The sequence below is a fragment of the Euprymna scolopes genome, chromosome 21 (genome assembly GCF_053919585.1).
Source record: "Euprymna scolopes isolate OS-2025 chromosome 21, ASM5391958v1, whole genome shotgun sequence".
NCBI classification, from domain to species: Eukaryota; Metazoa; Mollusca; class Cephalopoda; order Sepiida; family Sepiolidae; genus Euprymna; species Euprymna scolopes.
In genome coordinates this window covers 111,502,960-111,514,084 of record NC_136502.1, presented here as the reverse complement: position 1 = coordinate 111,514,084, position 11,125 = coordinate 111,502,960, and the positions used below count along the sequence as shown (strand labels likewise).

The 11,125-nt window shown below is 37.1% G+C and overlaps 1 protein-coding gene across 1 annotated transcript in view; it reads left to right on the top strand.

The window, feature by feature from the left end:
• Positions 1-10,917, top strand: part of LOC145242973 (protocadherin beta-13-like) — a 271,516-nt gene extending 260,599 nt beyond the window's left edge. The window contains exon 4 of the mRNA XM_080106080.1: positions 10,190-10,917. Within this exon, the coding sequence (XP_079962206.1) occupies positions 10,190-10,650 (461 nt within the window). The 3' untranslated portion in view covers positions 10,651-10,917. The remainder of the gene's footprint in view (positions 1-10,189) is intronic.
• Positions 10,918-11,125: the final 208 nt, after the last annotated feature.

Genomic DNA, 11,125 nt, shown 5'->3' with positions numbered 1-11,125 from the left:
ACAATCTTCCCCTTTACACTTAATATGGTTTCATCCATCACGTTTTTACCTGTACAAAACGAAAGAAGTGCATTTATTTGAAATAGACAGGATAGCTAAGCAGGCGGCAAAGACAAATTTGGATAACGTGAGAAAGGCGTGTAGCCGAATTGCAAACCAAGTGTGAATACTGTTATGACATATTGTTGAACACAGAGTTTTCGTGAAAGCGATAACGTTTCAGAAAGTTTAATCTTGTCGAGATAAAAGAATTTTAAAAGAAAGTGTAATAGAAGCTGGGTATTGGAGGAAGAGGGACGGGTCTTTTAGACCCTCAGGCAATGTTGCAGAAATATTGAAGGCTGCGAATTAAACAGGTATTGAGATGGTAAAAAAATTTTTTTTTACATGGTAGTCACCACTTATCAAGGCCTGGAAGCCACTCTGAGATAAGGGTTATTGTATGTACAGTAATCAATGGGATAGTATCGTAGTAATCATTAGTATTAGAGATTTGATAAAGTGTCTTACTTAAGGGGGCGGTTCATCAGGAATTTGTTTATGTTGAACTTGAAGACATCCAAGTTGTAGTCAGGTGGGAAAGCAGGCAAACGGAAGAGAGTTCCACAGGCGTGCACTTCTAAGAAAGAAGCTTTGTTAATGGAATCTACGTTTTGGTTTTGGCACAGATAAAGAGTGGGGAAAATTTTTGACAGTGGTTTCAGCTAGACGGGTGTTTATCGTGAAAGATTGGCGAGGGGGGGACTAGAGATTGGAACTCAGACGAGCACTTGCCCTGGAAGTAACGATAAAATAAAGACAGACTGGCAACGTCTCTTCTGTGGGAGAGACTTGACAAACCAAATCATAAAAGAAGTTATTACGGAAAACTATGAACTCAGTACAATTGTGAACTTTTAGAAGAGTGAAGAGACAGCAGGAAGATGAAGAAAGATAAAGCTGGAGGTTTAGTCACAATTGTCACAGAAATGTTCAAGGCTGTATGTAATATAGATATTAAGATTATCACAGACTTGAGGAATGAAATCATAAACAAGTGAATCGTGTATGGTCTCCCATATGTGAACGAGGCATAAAAAAATTACCAAGTAAGTTCAGTTGCCCCCCCCCCACCATATTTAGCCCCAAAAGTCCCCAGGGGACGTCAAATCCTAGTGAAAATTAGGTGCAGTTTTAGGCCTTAACATATGTAAATTTAAGTTCTGCACCATGCAAAAGGAGAAATGACTAAGTCCATCATTTGCCCCTCCCCTATTTAGCCCCCCCAAAGTCCCCAAGGCCTTAACATATTTAGATTTGAGTTCAGCACCATGCAAAACTGCTAAATAGACATATACAGAAGATTTTGAACAAATATGGTGAAAAAAGTCCCAAAAATGGAGTGTTTTTATTAGTGCTAAAAGAGCACCTGGGACACACACCAAGAGTTACCGCAAAGTATAGACAAACAAAATTATATAGAAATCAGTTAGCTACAACTTTTCAGAAAATTTTATAAAAATCCAAGGCATCAATTTTTTTTTTAATATGCACAAAAGTGTCAATTTTAGCCATTTATACTCGAAAGGCATCCCTGGGGGAGGGGTAACCAAAGTTTTCTCCGGAAAATCCTAATAGTTACTTTTTTACTCATATCATGTTTAATGTTGTAGTTATTGAGAAAAGTGCGGACGGATGAACAGATTAGGGTGAATTTACAGGTCCACCCTCCTTTTGTCGGGAGGGACCAAAAAGAGGTCATTCTAAAAGATTGTAAACTTAGTAAAATTGTGAATTCTTACACGCGTAGAAGGGGATACTAAACACACATAATTACAGAGGCTTAAAATCAATAGATCATGTCCTTAAAGTGATTGAGAGGACCATGAAAATTTAGAAATTGCTGAAGCAGTACCTGATCCAACTAGAAGAGGCAAGAAAGAAATTGTTGCAGAAATTTTGAAGTGACGCCCAGGCATTGCGCCCATTTTCTCATATTATCCCTATATATAATAAAAGATTTGCAGTTTTCCTCTCTGGGCCAAAATACCATAGGTTTACAACAACATGCAAATGTATTATGTTTACACAATTAGCCATTACTTTATTTAACTATAGAACGACATTTTAGAGACATTAATTTGTAATATTAAAACATTAGATTTAATTCTAGGAGCGACATTATTATCATTGTAAACACCTACAGAGAAAGTACTTTCCCTTTTTCCCCCTATTTGCCAAGTACTCCCACTGTTCCCCTCCTACACCGCATATATTTACTCACAGGTTACTTAAATTTAGACTCCTTCCTACGTAACCCCTCTATTGACGTAGTCTTTACCTTCCGTTCTTCTATACTAAAAATACTAACGTCTCCCTATACTTGTTCCTCACATTCTGATTGGCTGATACGAGCCATTCCCCTATTCATGGATTATTGGAATGAAACTATTTCCTTTACTTAACGAACACTTCGCCAACTTACTGTCCATTACTGATACATACATATAATTACATTTTAGCCAACCATCGTAATCCGACACTTTACTTTGTTTCCTCCCCCTATACAACTGTTTTTCTTTCCTATTATCGAAATGTACATAAATCCCTTACCGGTTTGATTTGTTTTATTTTTCCTTATACATTTGTTTTTCCTTTAGAATATCGAAACGTAAACAAAGCCTTTCATTTGTTTTTGGTTTTTTAATTATTTTTATTTATTTTATTTTATTTTTTGGCTTTCCTTTTCTGTGTTTTCTGGGTCTATTTACATTTTTATACTTTCGGTTTGATTTTTTTTTTATAGATATTAGTTTTCCATTTCTGTATGATAGGATTCCACGTTTTCTTTCTTACATAAATTTCTATTTCTTATTAAAACTTTGATCAGAGCGAGAGTTATATCTGTTTCGTTTACGATCGACCACTGAGAGAGAGAGAGATCATCGTTATGGATTGACCTCATTACATTACCGCGTCCAGTTATTTGGTTTAAAATTTTAAAAAACACGATACCTCGATGCAGTCGTGGTAGAGCAGTCGATATCAGATCCGCCTCACAACCAAAGGGTTGCAGGTTCGCACCAATGTAATGGAATTATTAATTACTTTATTTTTTTGTTTGAAGTTTAACATTAACGCCTTACGATAAATCTGTATAACTTTTCGTGTTTTTTTTTCTCTCCATTTTCCTCAGTAACTTCTTTTTATCGAATTCAAACAGTTTTATTAGTTTTTTTCCGTTTCCTATTAGCGTGTGTATTGAAACGATAAATCTTCATTTGTTTTGGGGGGGGGTTTCTTTTAATTGTTTTTTTAGGTTTATTTTTATTTTATTTTTTTATTTGTTATGGTGGTAAGTGAACTATTTGAAACCAAGTACTGCAGTAATTAATAATAATAAAAAATAATAATTAATAAATACACAAAAGAAGTTTCGTTTCATTTCCCTAGGGTAGGATTCCATGTTTTCGTTCTTATATAAATTTATGTTTCATAATAAAACTTAGAGACGAACTGTTTTTAGTCGCAGAGGCCGGTAAGAAACCAATCAATATTTACACGGCTTCAAAAGCTAAATGTGATTTTTTTTCACCTCTCTCTACCCGGGCTCCCTACTGTGTTCCAATAGCCGTTCTTACCATGAGGAGTTGGGGTGTCTATTCTGAAACCCGTTAGTAACATGAGGAGGTTGGGGGTTGGGCAGCAGCAGAAGCACCACCATCACCAGCAACAACCGCACTTTAATTTTTCCAAACAGGGAGCACGCTTCCAACGGGCAACGCCGGTTAGCAGGTACTGCTAGTATAAGCAATAAATATATTTTCTCTTCAGGACAGTATTCAGTAACTCTTACCCATGTTAACATACAACGTTCTATTCGAAATGTAAATGTAATGTTTACAACAAATAAACACGACAAGAGGAAATGGAAATGCCGCGATGAGGAATTGTTAAATATTTTTTCATGGAACTATTGCTGAAGCAGTATTTGGTCCAGCTATAAAAATTGAGAAAGAAATCGTATAGGTTGGTTGGTTGGTTGTTTTTGTTTTACGGCATATCAACCCTTTGGGGGTTATTTAATGCCGAATCCAAAGATTTTGTAGAAAAATTTTTTTTAATAGAATATATTTGTTGTTTTCACGTCGGTTTTTATTTAACCCATAGTTGGGACCCTAACAGGTACTACCACTCCGGGTCAGAGTGGACCTGGGAGCAATGGTAATTAAAGGGTGGCTCCACACTCCCCAAAGCCCACAAGCTGGGGCCTCACCACTGGATATAGTTTAAGGTCATATCCAGGACCCCCATTGAGGGACTTTTACCCTCTGCAGGGGGGCAGTCGGCGTATTCTAATGCCCCACCGACAGGGCCGAAATCGTATCGGAAACTGCAAGTAAGATGAAAGATAAAGCTGGAGGACTCTGAAGCATCGCTGCAGAAATGGTGAAGGGTGCATTTGATACAGGCATTAAGATGAGTACAGTTTTGACAAATGAGATCATAAAAAATGAGTTCATCCTGAAAGACTACAAACTTAATAAAATTGTGAATTCTTACAAGTGGAGAGAGGAATACTAGATGTCCAGACAGTTCAGGGTCGTATAATATTATTTGATTGGAATTCATTGAGATGAGTTTTATTCATTAATTTATTTATTCCAGACTACTATCCTTATCTTTTTAGTTGTTGTCTCACAACGTTTCGGCCAACTATTCCTCTGGCCTTCATCAGGTGGTAACCACGACGGGATAGAAACTCTGAATCTCCTAACTGCATTCTCTTAATAAATAATACTCATCTCAATGAATTCCAATTAAAAATAATATATATACCGTTTAGTACGAACCCGACCATAGAAGATCAGATAATAAATAAATATGGATTTATAAGACAAAAAAAATCCAACCTTGATCGCCCTTCGGAGCCTGTGGCGAAGTGGATAGCGACGTCGAATCTCTACGGTTCCAGGTGAGCATTGTCTGAAGATAGCGGTTTCAATCCTACCCAAAGCTGGCTAGAGGCTTACTTGGCCAAAACGTGGTGAGACGGCAACAACTATAGAAGGCAGTAATTGCTGAAAATTAGAATGCAGTTAGGACATTCGAGGTTCTGATTGCGTCACAGTTACCACCTGACGAAGGCCAGAGGAATAGTTGGCCGAAACGTTGTGAAACAACAACCAAAAAGATGAGGATAATAGTCCGCAATAAATAAATTAATAAGTTCAGGTGTAATCTTGGCTTGCTTGTCTAGCCACACTGAAGATCTATGATACAGAGAAACCATCATGGATTGAGCTCGCTAGTCAGTAAAATCGCCAACTGTCATTAGTATAATGTATTATTTTTTGTGTAAACAAATGCAGCTCTCAGGCAATTAACAATGTTTACATTTAGAATTTGCTTATTCTCAGCAGGTTTTGAATGATAGCTGAAAGGTTAGGAACACTAACTGCTTAGATCTTGGCATGTCTAGCTACACTGAAGAGGTTTGATGCAGCAAAACAGTCTTTAATTATTGATGACAAATGAACACTAGTATAATATAATAGTATGATAATATAGATTATACTGTAAAATATAATAAAAGGTTGATATAGAGGTTATGACAGAAACTTAAAATTGCTGGATCAAGTCCTGAAACTTAAAATTGCTGGATCAAGTCCTGAAACTTAAAATTGCTGGATCAAGTCCTGAAACTTGAAATTGCTGGATCAAGTCCTGAGACTTGAAATTGCTGGATCAAGTCCTGAGACTTGAAATTGACGCATCAAGTCCCGAGACTTGAAATTGACGCATCAAGTCCCGAGACTTGAAATTGACGCATCATGTCCCGAGACTTTAAATTGACGCATCTAGTCCAGAGACTTTAAATTGACGCATCAAGTCCCGAGACTTGAAATTGACGCATCAAGTCCCGAAACTTGAAATTGACGAATCAAGTCCCGAAACTTGAAATTGACGAATCAAGTCCCGAAACTTGAAATTGACGCATCAAGTCCCGAAACTTGAAATTGACGCATCAAGTCCCGAAACTTGAAATTGACGCATCAAGTCCCGAAACTTGAAATTGACGCATCAAGTCCCGAAACTTGAAATTGACGCATCAAGTCCCGAAACTTTAAATTGACGCATCAAGTCCCGAAACTTTAAATTGACGCATCAAGTCCCGAAACTTTAAATTGATGCATCAAGTCCCAAAACTTTAAATTGACGCATCAAGTCCCAAAACTTAAAATTGACGGATCACATCCTGAAACTTTAAATTGACGGATCAAGTCCTGAAAGTGCTTGAGAAAATAATTGAGCAGCAACAAATAAGAAATCAGATCAGCACAAATTAAAGGCGGTTTGGTTTTATGTTTGAGCAGATTACCACCATTTCTATATTCATCCTGAGACAAATGTAAAAATAGTACCTTGGTAAGAAGAGGATTGTTGGTTGCTTTTGTTTTACGGCATATCAACCTTTTTCAGGTTATTTATTGCTAAATCCAGTGATTTTGAAGAATATGTTTTTAATAGAATATAGTTTTTTGGGTTTTTTTCAAGTCGGTTTCTAATTAACCCACAGTTGGGACCCTAACAGGTACTACCACTCCGGGTCAGAGTGGACCTGGGAGCAATAGGAATTAAAGGGTGGCGCCACACTCCCCAAAGCCCGCAAGCTGGGGCCTCACCATTGGCTATAGTTTAAGGTCATATCCAGGACCGTAAGAAGAGGAACCTGTATGTATTCTTTGTAGATGTGAAGAAAACGCTTTTGACAGAATGCCAAGAAACGTTATCTGATGGGTTTTCAGTAAACTAGGGGCTGTAAAACGAATGCTCAAAGTAATGTTAAAAGAAAGAACAAGTTTAGTTACAGTTTTTGAGGTTAAAGTGGGAATATATCAGCTCATTTGTTGTGTATTTTGTTCTCGTCTTATCTAGCTGGGTGTTTAACGGACTATTGTCCTCGTGTTCTACATGTCTATCTTAAAGACCCGTAACTCCTCTAGTGTTTTAGGTGCGTGCATGTGTGTGTGTCAAACGTGGATTATGTATGCACATGCTGCCTCTGTCTTGGCCGCTACCTGGGGGATTCGCCAACGTCTTGGTTCTGCTATAACAAGTACGCATGCAAGACACACAAGACGATGTATGCTTTTTTTTATATATTGGTTTATTTCACTCCCAGGCATCTCGTCTTCCACAGCATGTAGTGAAATCGACGATCTCTGACACGTGGTGTTTCTCTGCATCCATTTGGAGACTGTCGCCCCATTATGGGGAGACCTGTTAAACCCATCTTGCTTACTCGACTTCTCGAACCAATTCAACTAAACTTAACTCGGCTTCCTCAAACTGGGACACCTGACATGTCACATCTGGTCTCTGCTTCATACTTCCGGTGCAAACTGACCAGTCAACTAAGTTTGATACATGTCACAACATGACCCTTCGACCTTTTTTTGGGAGCATGCTTGCTCAACTTATTAGTTTCCCACAATTTAATCTCTGCTGTTTAGTCTGCTAGATAGATAGATAAATGCTTTCTACTCGGCGTTGTCCGGCTAATAGCTTACATTGTTTTCATTAGTGTCTAAGAACCATTGGCTGGAGACTTGTATGTGTATTGTCTGGCAGAGGTGTTGATTTAATACTTGTCTGTGAAATGAGGGAAGGCATGTTTGTTTAGTTAAAAACTTGGAGAAATGCTATAATTATTTTTTTCTTTTTTACTAGGAGTCGCCGCTTATCAAGGTCTAAAGGTCACTCGTGGATAAAGGTTAATAAGTGTATGGTATTCATCAAGACAACAGCATAGTATCATTAGTGGGAATTTGGTATAATTTAGTTATTTAAGGGAACGGCTCAACGAGAACTTGTTTACATTGGACTTAAAAATGACCATATTGTAGTCAGCTGGAAAGTAGACCAGTGGAACACAGTTCCACAGGCGAGCAGTTCTAGAAAATAAACTTTGTTCATAGAATTTGCATTTAGATTTAAGCACTGATAGAGTGGGGTAAATTGTGTATAGTGGTTGTAGATAGACGAGTGTTTATTATTTTTGTTAGTTCCTTTTTCACTTCTCCATATATATATATATTTGATAAACAGATAAATGTTCATTTTTTTTTTTTTACAAATGAGTAACCACTTATCAAGGTCTTTAGACCACTCGAGGATAATAGTTTAATAAGGCAACAGTGTAGTAATAGTTAATTGTGGGAATAAAGTATAATTTGATTATTTATGGGAGCAGATCAACAAGAACTTGTTTACATTGATCTTGAAGACAACCATATTGTACACAGCCAGAAAGGGATTCAAAACCAGGACCACTGACTTTAAAGCCTGAAGCTATAACATTGAGCCAATCTCCGCTAGTAATAAATGTATTCACATTTTTGGGAGGTATCATTTGTTTGTTTATTTTGCCTGCAATACTTTCGAGCATTTAGGGTCTTGGTTTTGAATTTCGCCACAACAAAACATTTATCCATGGATAATCTATATATTGTACTGGGGGGAGGGGCGGCTTTGCCCTCTCGTAAAATACGCTTAAATATGATATTTTAATTTGTGCAGATTTCGTATATATAGAGTTGTGATTTCAAAAGTAAAAAAAAGCATTTCGGTGCCATCAACTAGAATCGAAACTAAAATTGTAGAATTCAAAGCTGGTGACGTTACCACTGTACCAACGTGACACGCATGAATAGATTAAAAATTAAAAATAAACTAAGATGAATGCATAAAATTTATAACGATTTTTTTCAATTTTGACCAATTTTTGACTGGCTAAAGACCCATAAAAGAATGGTCCATAAAAAAATCCAATCATTTGAGGCCCCTAGTGCTGCTCTGCGACTTTTAGTTTCAGAAGAGATAGAGTTTGAAAATATGGGGACAGACAGACAGACAGACATAGTGGGTTTTATAAATTAGATATATACTATTAAGCCAAACACTCATCCATTCTTTCAATGTGACTATACCAACGATGTTTCCTGTTATGCATACTACACTTATTGAATGTTTTTTCTTTCTTTTATTGTTATACAAGCAGTTCAGCCCAGCTTTGCTTGGGCCCTATGAACTGTTCATAACTTTATGTGCATATATATATATAAAGTTTGACTCATGCTCAGGTAACCAACTGGTAGAGTCTGCAAAGGTCAACTCTTTCAACTTTGACCTCTTGGCAGCCAAACTTTCGGCCAAAAAACGATTAAAAACTTTCTGCATGTCTGAATACCCTTTATGTAAAATTTAAAACGTTTAGACCAAAGATTGGCTAAGAGGTCAAATTTATTTTTAAACTATAAACCCAATTTTGACCCGTTAACATTTATTTTTATGGGCTGAAATAAGATTAAAAAGTTTGACTCGTGTCCAAAGAAACCTACATCTAAAATTTCAAGTGTTTAGACCCAAAATTGGCGGAGGAGTTTGGTAGAGTTTTCAAAGGTCAAATCGTTGAACTTTGACCTCTTGACAGCCAAATTTTTGGCCGAAAACCGATTAAAAAGATTTTCCCAAATCTCAGTAGCCCTTATGTCAAATCTCGAGACTGTAGACTGAAAATTGACAGAGTAGTTTGGTAGGGAAATGTACACACACAGACACACATTTTCACTTTTATAGATAGCTTTTATTTTTTTATATGTATTCTTATACACTTCAATCATGAATACATTTGTAATGTGTCTATAATATGATATCTTTATTATTCATGTTTTATCATCATCAGTGTAATATTTGATGACATATCAGTCTATGGGATAATATCATTGGCTTCAATACATTCTAAGAACTATTCACTATCATGGCCTTTATATGTTCATATTTGAGCGAGCTGGTAATGACGTAAAAACCTTGGGCTTTACTGGTCAAAAACTTCTTTGTTACGGCTTTTGCTCTTTGGCGGCTTCGCCTGTGTTTCAGCAAATAGAACCTCCCCATTTTATTTGCACGTTCGAAAATTCCCCTTTCACCATTCCAGTCCGTGTCCTTCCTGACACTCCAATCTAAACTCTCGTCCCATTCTTCAATCTCTTGACCGAAACCAAAAAGAACCCCCCTCCCCCACACACCCATACCTTTTCATCCTCATCTTGACCAAACACGGATGCTGTTTAAACAACACCGCCAAAGTCGATATTTACAAGCGATAAATGAATTCTTCTAATGTTTGTTTATTTCTCTTCCTCAGGTCTGTACACTTGTCGGCGTTATAAACCGCTGTCGGCGTTGACTGACCAAGTCCAGGATGTACGCTCAAAGCCGAGACGGCAAGCATTCTTCAGCTCTGGAGGTAGGGGGACAATTACCAGAGCATTATACCAATCAAACATTGGTCACATCCCAGACTGCAGCCAATGGATTGATCTGAAAGTCACCACCGCCACAGAAGACAATAGCAGTGGCATCACTGGACAGCGGTCATCATCATCATCCTCCCAAACGGAAGGACTGAATTTCACTTTGGACTCTCTGAAACAACAACAACAGCAGCTTCAGTTGCAGCAGCAAGCAGCAAGGAAATATTCCGATTATCTCGGACAGGTCAACCAACGAGAACATTGTTCACGGGAATCCATTAAAAAGATATCCCATTCGAGAAATCGGCATCGGAACACATCAGTGCATTCTGGTTATAAAAAGCAGCACTAAAATCAGAGTCATTGGAATTAAGTTGACATGCTGTGGAGATCAATTCATTAGTGAAGACAGTTTGATGCTTCTCAGATGCGCTTCTTCTTGAGCCAGTATTAGCTATTATTATTATTAATGATTAAATTATGAAAATTTATATATTAATACGATAGCGTGTGTTATTTTGTGTGTCACGCTTACATCTTTTCTTAAGAGTGACTGTCGTTTAATTGTTATGACGTTCCATTTCTTGTAATAAATAATTTTACTAACAATTCTTCATAAGTTTTGGTTTCGGTTATAATTGAAGGAACTCGAGTTTATACACACACACACACACACACACACTTCTCCAAAAACTTTGGTTTCAAGCTGATGTACCCAAGTCATATGGATATATATATATTTTATTTTTAAAATCACAACTTTGTAAAATATAAGAGTCGATAGAAAATTGACTATAATAATATATAAGAGATCTGCATAAATTATA